Genomic DNA, 17765 nt, shown 5'->3' on the forward strand with positions numbered 1-17765 from the left:
AGAACACCCTCCACTTCCCTGGATGGGTGAAGCCCCAATAAGCTTAAACCATCCAGGACAAAGCAGCGCACTTTATTGACACCACTTCTTCCACCACCAACAATCATTAGCAACAGTGTGTGCCTTCTACAAGATACACTGCAGAAATTCACCAAAGATCCTTTAACAATGCTTCCAAACCCATGACTACTTCCATCTAGAAGGGCAAAAGCAGCAGATACATGGGAACACCACACCGTGCAAGTTCCCCTCCAAGCCACTCACCGGCAAATATATCACTGTTGCTTCATGTCACAAGGTCAAAATCCTGGAATTCCCTCCTTAGATTTACATGCGGAAAGAATTCCTACACAAAGAGTGGCTGGGATATAGCAAGCACTGCCTTTAGGATGGTGGATACATATTCAATGGTAACCCTCAAAATGGAACTGCATAAATATTGCATTAGAAAAAAAATTGCCAGAATATGGAGAAATCATAGAGAGTGGAACTATTTGGATTTCTCTTAAAATCCAGCACAGTCTGATGGGCCTAATGGCTGGCTCCTTTACTATACTATTCTACAATTTTGTGAAACTATGTTGAGTTCACTATTACAATGAAGCCATTCGGAACAGAATGATTATTTGGATAAAATGAATTCTTGGAAGCATTCAATTCACCTTCAGAATACCAACTCTACCATCTTCCCATAGCCTCAAGCTATGCAGTGAAGCAGTCCAGGGCACAGTCACCTTTTCTGGGTAACTCTTTCTTATCGCTGATCACCATATTAAGTGAAGGAATACAATCTGACATCAATCTTGTATTTTGCCTCCACCTGTACCTGCCCTATTCATCCTCGAGTATCTGAGCACACTAATGTAGCTTCTATACTTTGCCTTGTTTCCATAATCTTCCAAACCCCCGTCTCCAAGATCCACCACATTCTCGAGGTTGCCCTCACCAACCCAACTACGTTCAGCTTCAAACCTTCTTCGAGGCTCAGTTTAATACGAAGCTTTTGTCTTTACAGGAGGACAAGCATATTGTCCACGGCAACATCTGTGCAAAGAACGTCCTATTGACCCGTGAAGGGGATGCGATAGCAGGGATCCCTCCATTTATCAAACTGAGCGACCCTGGTGTCAGTATCACAATCCTGCCAATCGAAGGTAAGAGGTTGAAAGAACTTGGCGAAGAGAAGTGTCATTGATCAGGGTGCCTTTTTACTGGTTAGGAAGAGATGGTTCATCTCAATGCTAGGCCACAAAATATAATGTTAGCACATGCTTTCCCGGTGAATATGAGGGGTATGTGATTGCTATCTCTTTTTTGATGAGTATTCTCACTTGGCATAGCAAAGGTCTTTTCTCTAAGATAGAGAGAGTTCAAAATTAGAGGGGATCATTTTAAGGTGAGAGGAGAAAGATTTGAAAAGGGCCTGAGGGGCAACTTTTTCACACAGAGTGTGATTCATATGTGGAATGAACTGCCAGAGGTAGTGGTGGATATGGGTATAGTTACAACATCTAAAAGTCATTTGGACAGGTATATGATTAGGAAAGGTTTGTAGGAATACAGGCCAAATGCAGGAAAATGGGACTAGCTTGGGAAACTAGGTTGGCATGGGCATATTGGACCAAAGGTGTTTCCATGCTGTATGAATCTATAAGTCTATGGGTGTGGGCATTGTTTCTAGCATGACTGAAGTCGCTATTAGACTGAAAAGGTGTTGGAGGTTTTCTTGAGACATTGCGTTCTGTGAGCTACATGTACTCCCACTACGCTGTTAGATACAGAGTTCCAGAATCTTGATCCAGCAACAATGGAGGAGTGGTCAGACTCAAACAAATTATTGCAGATGCTGGAAATCTGAAATGCAGAGGACCACTGGAGAAACTCAGCAGGACTGGAAGGGAGAGACAGAGTTAATGATATGACTCTTCTTCAGAATCTCTGCCCATGTTAAGTTGCTGCTTGATTCAGGTGGGAGCTCGGAGTTTCCACGCTCCTACTGCTTTTGCCCAGCCAGCCGGTGGAGGTGATAGTTTTAGGAATGTCTCCTATCTGGAGGTAAGGATAACATCTAACTGTGTTTCCTCTGCAGTGCGCATCGACAGGATCCCATGGACAGCTCCTGAGTGCATTGACAGAGCTGTCAATCTGGCTCTAGAATCGGACAAGTGGAGTTTTGGGACGACTCTCTGGGAGATATTCAGTGGAGGAGATCTTCCTCTTCACAACATGGAGCCAAGACAGGTCTGGGGCACTCAGTCACTCATGTTACAACTTTTGAATAGATTTTGATCTGGAGCTATTCAATAAGAGAATTATACAGTGCAAGGCCCAGGGGAAGTCAAAAAATGAATTTAGTCCTACAGACATGTAAGCATAAGAAATCCTCCAGGTCCAATCCAATTACACAATTCAGAATAGCTAACTCACACATATATTACAGGGAATAGGACTTAATATATCATGAGGAACGATCAGCTCCTAAACTCCTCCATCAAGTCCGCTAAAAATCTTATATGTTTAAATAAGGTTTTCTCTCAATTCAGAGGAATGGTAAGTGGCCTTATTAAAACATATAAGATTCTTAGAGGAATTGACAGGGCGGATGTGGAAAGATTGTTTCCCCTCGTGGGAGAGTCTAGGACCAGAGGGCATAATCGCAGAACAAAGGGATCAGGCAGAGATAAGGAAGAACTTCCTCTCTCACTGTATAGTGGAATTCTTTACCACAGAGAGTTGCTGAGGCTGGGTCATTAAGCATCTTCAAGGTTTAGATACATTTTTAATCAGTAAGGGGAATCAAGAGCTATGGAGAACAAGTAGGAAAGTGGAGTGGAAGATTACCTGATCAATTATGATTTTATTGAATGGCAGGGGTTCTTTCAAAGGGCTGGATGACCTACTTCTGCTCCTATCGTCAAGAAGTATTAGCAGAGAGCAAACCCTATGTATATTATATGGTAAATAGTATATTATATTAGGTTACATTATATTATCTTACATATACAGTGGCTCAGTGCCTCATAGCACCAGGGACCTGGGTTTGATCCCAGCTTCGGGTGACTGTCTGTGTGGAGTTTGCACATTCTCCCCATGTCTGTGTGGGTTTCCTCCGGGAGTTCCGGTTCCCTCCCACAGTCCAAAGATGTGTAGGTTAGAGTGGACTGGCCATGCTAAATTACCCATAGGGGTATATGACTTCATGTAATGTAATACAGGGTTGTATTTCTTTGGAGTGGTAGACACAAAAAACTGCTTGTAGTGTGCAGCTTAGGTGGGTTAGCCATGGGAAATGCAGGGATAAAGGTAGGGGAGTGGGTTTGGGTAGGATGCCCTTCAGAGGATCAGTGTGGACTTGATGAGCCAAATGGTCTGCTTCCACACTGTAGGGATTCTATAATTCTACATTACATTATAGGAAATAGGAGCTCCTGTGTATGATATAGAAAATAGCAGGTATTTTGTACATTGTCTACAATGATAGATTTTGTGTATATTACAGAGAAACACAACCCTGTGTTACATTACATGAAGTCATAATCCCTATGTATGTTACAGAGAATAGAAAAATATTGCGCATAGCACCTGTCACAGCCTCAAGATGTCAAATGAGAATATCTCTGTCTATAAGAGGAGACCTTGGGATCGTTTACATATATCCATGGAAGCGGCCCACTGGGAACTCAGTTTAATATCACATCCGAAAGACAGCACCTTAGACAGTGCAGCACTCCCTCAGTTTTGCACTGCAAGTGTCAGCATACGTTACTGTCTTGGAAGTGGGGTGTCAATACACAGCCTTCAGACATAAGGATGGGTAATCCTGCCCAGTAAACCACAGCAGGTCGGTCAGAGAGCTGGGATTAATCTGGGAGACCCCCATTCTGACTGACTGAATTACAGACAAATACAGACAAAAAGGCACGATTTCCCTTTTAGCCACTAGGCAGGAATCTGACCCGAGCAGATCAGCCCCGGAGCGTAGAAACTACTCAGGAATGAAAGTTGCTGAGGGGAAGACTAGTAATTGTGTGTTTCTTAATGAATCGGATCTTTTGTCCCAACGATCATACAGAAACTGCAGTTTTATGAAGACAGCCTCCAGCTTCCTGCTCCCAGATGGACAGAACTTGCCAACCTCATCAACCAGTGCATGAACTACGACCCCTATCAGCGGCCATCTTTCAGAGCAATCATCAGGGAGCTCAATAAACTCAATACGTCAGGTAACCAGATTCCCATCCCAGCATCAGTCTAGGGGCTCGCTTAGCTCAGTTGGTGACATGGTTGGCTTGCAGTACAGAGTGATGCCAAAATGCATAGGTTCAGTCCCTGCACCAGCTGAAGGAGATGACTCCCCTTAACCTCTCTCCTCAGGTTAAACCCCCAGCAGTTGTGTCTCTCTAATAGCTCCCCTCCCCAACTCCTGCCACTGCTGGAGTGATTGGAACCGTGGCCATGTAGATCTCATTGACTATGAGATCCTTGATTGGGGTTGTTAACCTGGGCCTATCAGGGAGCCCTGGCTGACAGATATAAACAGGAGATTCACAGAGTCTCCTTAGTCAAGAAACTTGGCTTGGTGTTGGCTGACCAGAGCAGTGTACGGTACTATGTATGTGTAAGTAAAGGATGTCTAGGTGATGGGATACTGGCATCTCTGAAGTTATTTTGGTCCCCACCTCCTTCGCATGAAAGAAAAAAATCACAAGGTAGATGAAGCTGTATGGAAAACAACTTATGTGACCAAAAGATTAATGAAGTGTTCTACAATTTACCTTTCTTTTGTTGTGAACGTTTTTCTTCTCAAGCTTTTAGTAATAGTGTGGAAGCCCATCAGATCCAGACATGAGTCAGCCCACAGCTCCAACCACATTCTCAGCACCACTTTTTCAGAAATTGTGATCCCCCTGAGATCCTCCCTTTGTTTCATTTCCTGATTTACTGCTGCTCCCACAATGTTACTTTGTATTTTTTACAGTGAGGACAAATGCAAAATACCTGTTCAAATCATCTGCCATTTCCTTATTTCCTGTAATTAATTCTCCAGTCTCAGTCTCTATAGGACTCAAGCTCACTTAACTCTTTTCTTTAAATTATTGTCAAAACTCAGAAAATTTTATTTTTCTGAATAGCTTTCTTGCATTCTCTAACTTTTCCCACATTATTAAATTTTGGTGATTCTTTGATTTTTAAAAAAAATTCTATCCAGTTTTCGAACCTGCTACCTGTGTTTACACCATTATGTGTTTTCCTTTTAGTTTGATACTGCCTTTAACATTCTGAGTTAACCCACAAATGGTAGATCAGTCCCTTGGAATTTTTCTTTCTTGTTAGAATGTTATCTGTTCTTCGTATTCTGAAATATTCCCCCAAATAACTGCCACAGCATTCCTATTGACCTATCCTTTAACCTAATTGTCAATTCTCTGCTTTCATGCCCTCATAATTCCCTTTATTTAAGTCTGAGAAGAGCAGTCTCAGGTCCACAACAGAAGGGTCACTTGACATGAAGCGTTACCTCTGATTTATCTTCGCAGATGCTGCCAGACCCTGTGAGATTTTCCAGCAATTTCTGTTTTCGTTTGTGATTTACAGCATCCGCAGTCCTTACAGTTCATTTTAAATTTAGTCTCAGATCCATTCCTTTCTCATTCAAACCGAATGTAAAATTCACTCACGTTATACTCGCTGTTACCTTGGGTAGATTGACTGAGATCATGAATTAATCCTACCTCATTACAAAATTCCAGATCTAGTATAGCCTGTCCACTGGTCAGCTCTAGAACATGTAGTTCTGAGAAACTATTTTGTAACCACTCCATCAACTCCTCACCTAGACTACCTTTATCCATCTGATTTTTCCATTCAAAAATGTAAGTTCAAATCTCCAAGGCTATCATAACGCTTTTCTGACAAGCCACCATTAGGTCTTGTTTTGAGGCCCACCCAGCAGTGTGCTTACTGTTAGGCAGGCCCTGTATACCACTCTCAAAAGTGATTTCTTTCCTTTGCCATTTCTCAACTCTATCCGAACTGTTTCCACATCTCAGCTTCCCGAGCTTGGGTTGACTCTCTGTATTGAAATAATACCACGATTGACTAAAATTCCCAATTCTGGTGCAGCACAGGATTAGAGGAAGCGGGGAGCATGCTGTAACAGTCCCTTTGGATATGTCTCACCCCTAATCTGGAAAAATGCACTTTGGGCCTAAATGCAATCGTCATTTCCAAAACGTTTGTTGCTGATTTACAATCAGTTTGATATTACAACAGAAGATCTGCTGAGTTAGACAAGGCTAATCTACAGGTTCAGGGTGATTTAAATCCTATTATTTTTGGCTGGTATTGAATCAGGTGCTGGATATGAAAGGTCAGAATTTGACCCTGCATTAACAATGTTGATGTTTTATTACAGACTATGAACGGTTGTGTGATCTTTCCCCCACTGACCACCCCAGTACTGATGGATTCTGGCGTTTTGTGGACATGTGGAAACAGGATGATCCCACTTTCTTTGAAGAGAGGCATCTTAAATTCATATCAGTCTTGGGCAAGGTATTTGCACTGAATTCATAGAGGAATAAAACTGATTTGGGAGAGGTGAGTGAGGAAGGTCACCTCTCTAATCTTGGTCTGAGTCAGGTTCATTGATCTCAAATGACTTCTGTAGTGTCTATCACATCTTTTGGATGTCTCAAAGAGCATTATTGCCAATGACTCACCTTAGAAATGTGGGGTGGAAGGTTTGAGTTATAAAGAATGGTTTGGGACTTTTTTTTCACTGGCGTGTAGGAGTTTGAGAGGTGACCTTATAGAAGTTCATAAAATCATAAAGGGTATAGATAGGGTTAATGGTGGGTGTCTTTTCCCTAGGTTGGGGGATTTCAAGACTATGGGGCACATTTTTAAGGTGAGAGGAGAGAGATTTAAAAAGACATGAGAGGCAAATATTTTACACAGAGCGTGGGTTCGCATGTGGAATGAATTTCCTGAGGAAGTGGTAGATGTGGGTACAATTACAATATTTAAAAGACATTTCTATAAGTGCATGAATAGGAAAGGTTTGGAGGGATGCAGGCCAGGAACAGGTAGGTGGGACTGATTTGGGATTATGTTCAGCCTTGACTGGTTGAACTGAAGTGTTTGTTTCCCTGCTGTATTAACTGTATAACTCTATGGCTCTGTGGAATGTGGCAGCCAATGCAGTTGTGTGTGTGTATCAAGATCCCACAAACACCAATTAAATAAACAACGATGGTGGTTCAGTGATTTAGGAGATGATGATAGCATTGTGACGATATCAATGGACTAGTAATCCAGAGAGTCAGGCCGATGTTCTTGGAGGCATGGGTTCAAATCCTGGTGGAATTTGAATTCAGTGAAAAATTCTAGAAGATAAAACTAATATCTGTAATAGTGGCCATGGCACTATCATTGACCTCTGGAGAAGCCCACCTGGTTCACTAATGCCCTTTAGGGAAGGAAATCTGCTATTTTTACCTGGTCTGGCCTACATGTAACTCAAAACCCACAGCAATGTGGTTGGCTCTTAACTGCCCCCTGAAATGGTCTGGCAGGTTTGAGGGCAATTAGGGATGAGTAACAAAAGTGGGCCTTGGCAGTGATGCCCCTGTCCCATGAAAGAAGAGATGAAGTTCTGAAGAAGAGTCATACCCTACCTATTAAGCTTCTCCAGTGCTTTCTCTTTTCCTTAAATTTCAGGTTCTCAGCACCTGCAGTATTTTGCTTATAGTTAAAAATGCATTTTGGCCTGGGATTATTCCAATAACGTAATGGGATCTTTTAGACGCATCATGAATATTTGGGACATTGTGAGATGCTGCGGGCCCTGTATCTAGGGAGGGATGTGCTGGCTTTGGAGGGGGTCCAGAGGAGGCCCCCAAAACTGATCCTGGGAATGAAGGGCTTGTCATATGAGGAGCAGTTGAGCGCTCTGGTTGATGGAGTTTAGAAGGCTAGGGTGGTGGGATCTGATTGAAACTTGCAGAATACTGAGCTGACTGGATACAGTAGACATGGAGAAGATGTTCCCACTACTAGAAGAGACTAGGGCCCAACGGCACAGCCTCAAAGTGAAGGCATGACCCTTTAGAACTGAGTTGAGGAGGAATTTCTTCAACCAGAGGGTGGTGAATCTGTGGAACTCATTGCTGCAGAGGGCCATGGAGGTCAAGTTATTGAGTATATTTAAGACAGAGATAAATAGGTTCTTGATTTCAGAGGGAGCAAGGGTTACAGGGAGAAGGCAGGAGAATGGGGTTGAGAAACATATCAGCCATGATCATATGGTAGAGCAGACTCAATGGATCGACTGACCTAATTTTGCCCTTATTGAGGGTCCCAGCTGAGCCCTCAGTTACCATGGAAGCAAAAAGCCAACACCTCCTGCAAATTGTGTTTTTTTTAACTTTTCTGGGTGATGCTCCCATCAGTGTCCTGGAGGCTAATCTCTAATTTGGGAGGATCCAGGACAGTTTCAGATGGTTGACAAGCACCCCTGCCTGTGAGCTCAGTTTTATTACTTACTCTGGTTGCCTCGTTTTCAGGGTAACTTTGGCAGTGTGGAACTGTGCCGTTACGATCCGTATGGTGACAACACGGGAGACCTGGTCGCTGTGAAGAAGCTACAGCACAGCACGAGTGAACACCTTCGGGATTTTGAGCGGGAGATTGCTGTGGTCAAGAATCTCCACAACGAATACATTGTCAAATACAAAGGGGTCTGCTACAGTGTTGGTGAGCAGGAATGCTCTTTCTTTTCCTAATGTTCCTTTTTGTTATCCTTTATTGAGAAGCACCCTTGGTACTGAGGACTTCATGTTGGTAAAGGGCACGGTGGCTCAGTGGTTAGCACTGCTGCCTCACAGTGCTAGAGGCCCGGTTTGATTTCCCCCCTCGGGTGACTCTTTGTGTGGAGTTTGTACATTCGCCCCGTGTCTATGTGGGTTTCCTCCGGGTGCTCTGCTTTTGTCCCACGGCCCAAAGATATGCAGGCTCGGTGGATTGGCTGTGCTAAGTTGCCTGTAGTGCCCAGGGATGTTTAGGTTAGGTGTGTTAGACATGGGAAATGGAGGGGTAGGGGAATGGGTCTGGGTGGGATGATCTTTGGAGGGCTGATGTGGACTTGTTGGGCTGAATGGCCTGTTTTCACACTGTAGTGATTCTACGAAAGGGATTTAGAGAGGTGGGTGAGAAGAAAGATGAGATCTTGTGATGTAGGATTGACACATTGGAAGACTAGATGAAGGAGGTGCAAACTGTCCTGCTGCAGGTTTTATTAATAGCAGCTACTCCATCAGGTTCAGTAATCATCATTCACTCTGTTAGTGCTCCCCAAATCCTGCAGTGCAGTTTGTTTTCTGTCAATTATTTTAAATCTTGGTCCAATGTCACTGCACCTCCTGTTGGTGGAAACAGATTCTCTGCTTTATGTGAAAGCTTCCACATATTGAATATTAGATAATAAAGTGTGAAGCTGGATGAACACAGCAGGCCAAGCAGCATCTCAGGAGCACATCCTGAGATGCTGCTTGGCCTGCTGTGTTCATCCAGCTTCACACTTCACACTTTATTATCTTGGATTCTCCAGCATCTGCAGTTCCCATTATCACTTCCACATTTTGAACTCCATTTAACCTTTGGTGTTTGAAGGAAAACAGTCCCAGCTTCTCAAATTTCTCCAGATATCTACGGGGTGTAACTAAAGTAGACATAGTCCCCATGTTTTCAATAGAGAGTCAAACTGATGGTGACTTTAACATAAGTTTCACAATGCCTCAGGCAAGGTGCAAAGTAGGACCATCACTGTGACCTCAGCCAGTGTGGGATTTGAACCCACACAGTTGGCATCACACAACATTGCAAACCAGCCATCTAGCCAAGTAAACCAGCCATACAATTGTAAACTCTTCCACACTGATTCTGACAGCATTAAACACTCATTAAAAATTGCAAGGAGACAAATTTATTTCACCTCGCTCTGTTCGAGTGACTTGTAGCTCAACGATAATAAAATGTGAGGCTGGATGAACACAGCAGGCCAAGCAGCATCTCAGGAGCACAAAAGCTGACGTTTCGGGCCTAGACCCTTCATCAGAGAGGGGGATGGGGAGAGGGAACTGGAATAAATAGGGAGAGAGGGGGAGGCGGACCGCAGATGGAGAGTAAAGAAGATGAGTGGAGAGAGTATAGGTGGGGAGGTAGGGAGGGGATAGGTCAGTCCAGGGAAGACGGGCAGGTCAAGGAGGTGGGATGAGGTTAGTAGGTAGATGGGGGTGCGGCTTGGTGTGGGAGGAAGGGATGGGTGAGAGGAAGAACCGGTTAGGGAGGCAGAGACAGGTTGGACTGGTCTTGAGATGCAGTGGGATGCGGGGGAAGAGCTGGGCTGGTTGTGTGGTGCAGTGGGGGGAGGGGACGAACTGGGCTGGTTTAGGGATGCAGTTGGGGAAGGGGAGATTTTGAAACTGGTGAAGTCCACATTGATACCATTAGGCTGCAGGGTTCCCAGGCGGAATATGAGTTGCTGTTCCTGCAACCTTCGGGTGGCATCATTGTGGCATTGCAGGAGGCCCATGATGGACGTGTCATCTAAAGAATGGGAGGGGGAGTGGAAATGGTTTGCAACTGGGTGGTGCAGTTGTTTGTTGCGAACTGAGCAGAGGTGTTCTGCAAAGCGGTCTCCAAGCCTCCGCTTGGTTTCCCCAAGGTAGAGGAAGCCACACCGGGTACAGTGGATGCAGTATACCACATTGGCAGATGTGCAGGTGAAACCTCTGCTTAATGTGGAATGTCATCTTGGGGCCTGGGATAGGGGTGAGGGAGGAGGTGTGGGGGCAAGTGTAGCATTTCCTGCGGTTGCAGGGGAAGGTGCCGGGTGTGGTGGGGTTGGAGGGCAGTGTGGAGCGAACAAAGGAGTCACGGAGAGAGTGGTCTCTCCGGAAAGCAGACAGGGGTGGGAATGGAAAAATGTCTTGGGTGGTGGGGTCGGATTGTAAATGGCGGAAGTGTCGGAGGATGATGTGTTGTATCCGGAGGTTGGTAGGGTGGTGTGTGAGAACGAGGGGGATCCTCTTTGGGCGGTTGTGGCGGGGGCGGGGTGTGAGGGACGTGTTGCGGGAAATGCGGGAGACGCGGTCAAGGGCGTTCTCGATCACTGTGGGGGGAAAGTTGCGGTCCTTAAAGAACTTGGACATCTGGGATGTGCGGGAGTGGAATGTCTTATCGTGGGAGCAGATGCGGCGGAGGCGGAGGAATTGGGAATAGGGGATGGAATGTTTGCAGGAGGGTGGGTGGAAGGAGGTGTATTCTAGGTAGCTGTGGGAGTCGGTGGGCTTGAAATGGACATCAGTTACAAGCTGGTTGCCTGAGATGGAGACTGAGAGGTCCAGGACGGTGAGGGATGTGCTGGAGATGGCCCAGGTGAACTGAAGGTTGGGGTGGAAGGTGTTGGTGAAGTGGATGAACGGTTCGAGCTCCTCTGGGGAGCAAGAGACGGCGCCGATACAGTCATCAATGTACCGGAGGAAGAGGTGGGGTTTGGGACCTGTGTAGGTGCGGAAGAGGGACTGTTCCACGTAACCTACAAAGAGGCAGGCATAGCTGGGGCCCATGCGGGTGCCCATGGCACCCCACCACACCCGGCACCTTCCCCTGCAACCGCAGGAAATGCTACACTTGCCCCCACACCTCCTCCCTCACCCCCATCCCAGGCCCCAAGATGACATTCCACATTAAGCAGAGGTTCACCTGCACATCTGCCAATGTGGTATACTGCATCCACTGTACCCGGTGCGGCTTCCTCTACATTGGGGAAACCAAGCGGAGGCTTGGAGACCGCTTTGCAGAACACCTCTGCTCAGTTCGCAACAAACAACTGCACCTCCCAGTCGCAAACCATTTCCACTCCCCCCCACCATTCTTTAGATGACATGTTCATCATGGGCCTCCTGCAATGCCACAATGATGCCACCCGAAGGTTGCAGGAACAGCAACTCATATTCCGCCTGGGAACCCTGCAGCCTAATGGTGTCAATGTGGACTTCACCAGTTTCAAAATCTCCCCTTCCCCAACTGCATCCCTAAACCAGCCCAGTTCGTCCCCTCCTCCCACTGCACCACACAACCAGCCCAGCTCTTCCACCGCATCCCACTGCATCCCAAAACCAGTCCAACCTGTCTCTGCCTCCCTAACCGGTTCTTCCTCTCACCCATCCCTTCCTCCCACCCCAAGCCGCACCCCCATCTACCTACTAACCTCATCCCACCTCCTTGACCTGTCCGTCTTCCCTGGACTGACCTATCCCCTCCCTACCTCCCCACCTATATTCTCTCCACTTATCTTCTTTACTCTCCATCTTCGGTCCGCCTCCCCCTCTCTCCCTATTTATTCCAGTTCCCTCTCCCCATCCCCCTCTCTGATGAAGGGTCTAGGCCCGAAACGTCAGCTTTTGTGCTCCTGAGATGCTGCTTGGCCTGCTGTGTTCATCCAGCTTCACATTTTATTATCTTGGAATTCTCCAGCATCTGCAGTTCCCATTATCTCTGTAGCTCAACAATTTCAGTTTTCTAACAATGCTAGCAGTCTGGAGCTAAAGGGAAACATCTGGAGTCACACAGTTGGAAGATTGGAAAAGATGATAATTTAAAATCTTTTGATTGCAACACAGGAAGGCTAAAGTGAGGAAGGAGATGTAAAATGGCCTCTAGGTTTAGGAGTAATCAGAGAGTAAGGTAAAAGCACTGATAAAAAAGAAAGCCAAAAACCAATTTAAAAAGCAGGGAGAAAACAAAGTTTGAAGGTGAAAGAAGGATTCCTCAGTAATAAATAACTTCCTTTGTGTTAATGGTATGAATCTGTTTTCTAACTGTAGCCTAAACATTTGCATAAAAATCTGTTCCAAAGATCAAAGAGTTAATTGGCATGACACACACCGACTCATTAAAGAAAAACATTAAAGAAAAACATTCAGATTTTACCGAAAGCTCATGCCATTCATATTTCTCGACAATATGTCTCACGACTCACAAACGGTACACACCCATGCAACACTTGTGCTGTCAGAAATAGCTGTTGTTTCATTCCAACAGGCCGCAGGAACCTGAGACTGATCATGGAATATCTACCATTTGGAAGCCTGCGAGATTACCTGCAAAAGAATAAACACAGGCTGGATCAGAAGAAGCTCCTGCTGTATGCTTCACAGATTTGTAAGGTGAGTGCTGGGTCACCGAGCAAGGACTCAGTTTGCCTGTAATGAGAGGTGATAAGGGGATCTTCCTCTCAATGCAGCAGGACAGATTGTCCAAAGCAAGGTGCATAGGCAAACCAGCCAATACTGTAGAAGGCTGAAGAGTGCTCAGACTGGCATTCATTCCCCACAACGGGGCAGCATCACTTGAGCTCATCTGCAGTTCAACATTCTGACTCTTCCCAGCCAGGCTGCTTCCCTTCCCCAGGGCATACCTCCACCATTGGCCAACAACCATCACACTGCATCCTCTCTCCATCAGATAATTTCCATGCCCAGTTCAACTTGGACAATGGGTCACCTGATCTCAGTCGTGGCAAACTCGCCCCAAAGAGGAGGAAGCCATAGCTAGTTACAGGGAAGGTGACCACCTCACCTGCAAGCTCCACTTCTACGTGCTCAGAAATCTGCTGACGCATGCCCTGCTCACTCATCATAGCACCCCTGCAGTGTGGGAGCAGGCCATTCAGCCCAACCTTCCGGGGCATCCCACCCAGACCTACTCCATCTCTCTGACCCTGCATTTCCCATGCCTAATCCCTGGGCACTATGGGGCAATTGAGCATGGCCGACCGACCTAACTTGCATATCTTTGGACTGTTGGAGGAAACCCACACAGAAACAGGGAAAACACACAAACTCCATACAGACAGCTATCCAAGAGTGGAATGGAACCTGGTCCCTAGAACTGTGAAGCAGCAATGCTAACCACCAAGCCACCCTGCCACCCCTGACATTAAGTTTAATTGAAGTGGGGAACATAATTGTTATAATGGGCTATTCTTTTGGGATTGTGTAAATTAGGAATTGCATATGGTTTAAAACCAGGAGAGTTTTGCAACATGAAAGCTTGTGCAGTACATTTTCAGCTGCTTTTAGAGCAGTGTGGTTGTTGCATTGTTGAGACTGACTGTGGAATCTTCAAGTTGAGGAAAAGCTACCTGGTGACAGCCCTTGGATCGGTGCAGGTGCAGTTTACTGTAGGTCTGTGAAGGCAGTGCAATGGAAACATCTGGAACCAACAAATGGTAAACAGCTCTCTCCCTCTCTCTCCATATGTGAGTGAAAAGACAAAAACTAAAAACTTAAGAAGAAGAATTCTAAAACAAGAAAAGACCTATGTTCCTCCAATCCGCTACTGAAATGTTGAATGACCATTATGCTATGAACAACAACATGTCATGTTTATTTAAATTAAAACGACCCTCTCCTTGTGGTCTGGGAATTTCATCTTCAGAACTGCGATCTCACTCTCTGTATGTTCCCCATTATGTGTGTCACATAGATATGCAAGGAATGGAAAGATGTGGACCGAGGGCAGGCAGAAGGGATTATTTTCATTTGGTGTCATGTTCGCACACCATAGTGGGCCAAAGGGCCTGTTTTTGAGCTGTACAGTTCCATGTTCTGTCGAACATTTGCCTGTATTATTTATGCATGAGTGTTTATGCATTTGAAGTTTTAAGGGGGGATAGGTTAAGTGCAAAGTTGTAGATAACAATCCTTTCTTTCTCTTTGTCTTTTGTTAAAGAATAAGTGTTTACACCAAATAAAACTGTTTTGCTGATAATGAGGAAACCTGCTGTAAATTGCTCTTGTCCTGAGTAGCAGTCAGTCAGGGAAATGGATTGCCTTGTTACTGTGATCGGATATTGACACATTTGCGATCGCTTGTGCGATAGAGATCAGAACACTTGCTTGACGATCAGCACACAATTCCCAATTAAGTTGTAACGTTGCGGTGAGCTGACCTTTTAACGCAGGGCATGGAAATGAAAACAAAAGAACTTTCTGACACTGGCCATCAGATCGCTGATCTTGCTTTGATATTTCCAGAGAATTTAATTGCCAAGTTTCATTCCATTTTTTGACCTCTCATCCCAATTTACTTTGTCTGCTCCACTTTGTTCCCTGGAAGGATGTTTTCCTGGAGATGGCATTACCTGACCATAACACTCACCCTGCCTCCAGATTCACTCACCCTCACACTTTGACCAGTGGTTGACCATCACGCACACTGTCACAATACCATTGTCAAGGTCCATCCCCACCGACCTCACACAATGTCCAATATTAACAATCAAAATATTCAAAGAATTTTATATTAAAAACTCTCTTTTTTAAAAATATCACTTTCCCCTGGTGTTTTCTCACTGCATGTGTCTGGAAATGTATCCTTAATCCATTCTCCAGGGTAAATCTAGTGGGTTGGCAAACCCAGTTTTGATCCCAATTATTTTTGGAGGTGTGTTTAAGTTTTATTATTCATTCTTGGCACCTGGGCATCTCTGGTTAGCCAACATTTATTGCCTGTCCCTAGGTGCCCTTGAACTAAGTGACTTACTAACCAATTTCAAACAAAGCTAAGAGTCAACCACATTGCTGTGGGTCTGGAGTCACATGTAGACCAGACCAGGTAAGAATTGCAGATTTCCTTCCCTAAAAGACATTAGTGAACCAGATGGGGTTTTTTCCTGACAATTGGCGATGGTTTTATGATCACGAATAGATTTTTTTTTAAGAAAATCAAATTCCGGTTCTACCACAGCAGGCCAAGCAGCATCTTAGGAGCACAAAAACTGCTTGGCCTGCTGTGTTCATCCAGCCCCACACTTCGTTATCTCAGATTCTCCAGCATCTGCAGCTCCCATTATCTCGGGTCCTTCCACAGCAGGATTTGAAACTGGGTCCCCAGGACTTCAGCAGAAGCTCTGGCTTAAAGGCAAACGATAATACCACTAGAATATCAGCTTCTCTTGATGTGATTAAGCACAGCGTTCAAAATAGCCCAATGTACAAGTCAAGCGAGTGACAACACTTTATGTTCATTTTGACAGGGAATGGACTACCTTGGCTCCAAACGTTATGTACACAGGGACCTGGCAACACGGAATATTCTGGTACAAAGCGACACTTGTGTAAAAATCGGTGACTTTGGATTAACCAAGATTCTGCCGGGCGACAAAGATTATTACAAAGTCCTGGAGCCTGGAGAGAGTCCAATCTTTTGGTGAGAGCAGAAGGTGGTTTCGAAGAATAGTAAGGCTTCCCCCTAGTGGTTCAGTCAGGTACTGCCCTTCTGAGGTACACTGTGTTACAAAGGTAAGGTTTACACAAGAACGAGGAGCAGGAGTAGGCCATCCAGCCCCTCAAGCCTGCCCCACCATTTAATAAGATCATGGCTGATCTTTTTGAGACTCAGCCCCACTTACCCGCCCACTCACCATAACCCTTAACTCCTTTACTGTTTAAAAAATTTATCTAGCCTTGCCTTAAAAACATTCAGCGAGGTAGCTTCAACCGCTTCATTGGGCAAGGAATTCCACAGATTCACAACCCTTTGGGTGAAGAAGTTCCTCCTGACCTCAGTCCTACATCTGCTACCCTTCATTTTGAGGCAATGCCCTCTAGTCCTAGTTTCACCTGCTAGCGGAAGCAGCCTCCCTGCCTCCAATTTACCTATTTCTTTCATAATCTTATATGTTTCTATAAGATCTCCCCTCATTCTTCTAAACTCCAATGAGTATAATCCCAGTCTACTCAGTCTCCCCTCATAATCCAACCCTCTCAGCTCTGGAATCAATCGAGTGAATCTCCTCTGCACCCCCTCCAGTGCTAGTATATCTCCTCTTAAGTAAGGAGACCAAAACTGCACACAGTACTCCAGGTGTGGCCTCACCAGGACCCTATACAGCTGCAGCATAGCCTCCCTGTTTTTAAACTCCATCCCTTGAGTATTGGCAGACAAAATTCCATTTGCCTTTTTAATTCAGAGATAGTAGGAACTGTAGATGATGGAGAATCTGAGATAACAATCTTCAGAAGTCTGGGTCTAGGCCGGAACCGTCAGCCTTCCTGCTCCTCTGATGCGGCATGGCCTGCTGTGTTCATCCAGCTCTACACCTTGTTATCCCTGCCTTTTCAAATCACCTGTTGTACCTGCAATCCCACCTTCAGTGATTCACGCACAAAGATACCCAAGTCCCTCTGCACAGCAGCATGCTGAAATTTTTCACCATTTAAAACAATGTCCATTTTGCTGTTATTCCTACCAAAATGGATGACCTCGCACTTATCAACATTGTACTCCATCTGCCAGGCCTTTGCCCACTCACTTAGACTATCTATATCCCTGTGCAGACTTTCAGTGTCTTCTGCATACTTTGCTCTACCACTCACCTCAGCGTCATCTGCAAATTTTGACACACCACACAGAGTCTCCAACTCCAAATCATCTATGTAAATTGTAAACAATTGTGATCCCAGCACTGATCCCTGAGGCACACCACTAGCCACTGACCGCCAACCAGAAAAATACCCATTTACCCCTAGTCTTTGCTTTCTACTGGCCAATCAAACATCTATCCATACCAATATATTACCTGTAATACCATGCAACTTTATCTTATGTAGCAGCCTTTAGTGTGGCACCTTGTCAAATGCCTTCTGGAAATCCAGATACACCACATCCACAGGTTCCCCATTGTCCACCATGCA

General features: G+C 45.2%; 1 protein-coding gene across 2 annotated transcripts in view; it reads left to right on the forward strand.

The window, feature by feature from the left end:
* Positions 1-17765, forward strand: part of LOC125465790 (tyrosine-protein kinase JAK2-like) — a 125709-nt gene that overhangs the window by 94928 nt on the left and 13016 nt on the right. For both annotated transcript variants that reach the window (XM_048559648.2, XM_048559647.2), the window contains 7 exons: positions 1016-1154; positions 2090-2241; positions 4073-4223; positions 6416-6555; positions 8568-8757; positions 13108-13232; positions 16106-16278. In XM_048559648.2, the coding sequence (XP_048415605.1) occupies positions 1016-1154; positions 2090-2241; positions 4073-4223; positions 6416-6555; positions 8568-8757; positions 13108-13232; positions 16106-16278 (1070 nt within the window). The remainder of the gene's footprint in view (positions 1-1015; positions 1155-2089; positions 2242-4072; positions 4224-6415; positions 6556-8567; positions 8758-13107; positions 13233-16105; positions 16279-17765) is intronic.

The sequence above is a fragment of the Stegostoma tigrinum genome, chromosome 30, assembly GCF_030684315.1.
Source record: "Stegostoma tigrinum isolate sSteTig4 chromosome 30, sSteTig4.hap1, whole genome shotgun sequence".
NCBI lineage: Eukaryota > Metazoa > Chordata > Chondrichthyes > Orectolobiformes > Stegostomatidae > Stegostoma > Stegostoma tigrinum.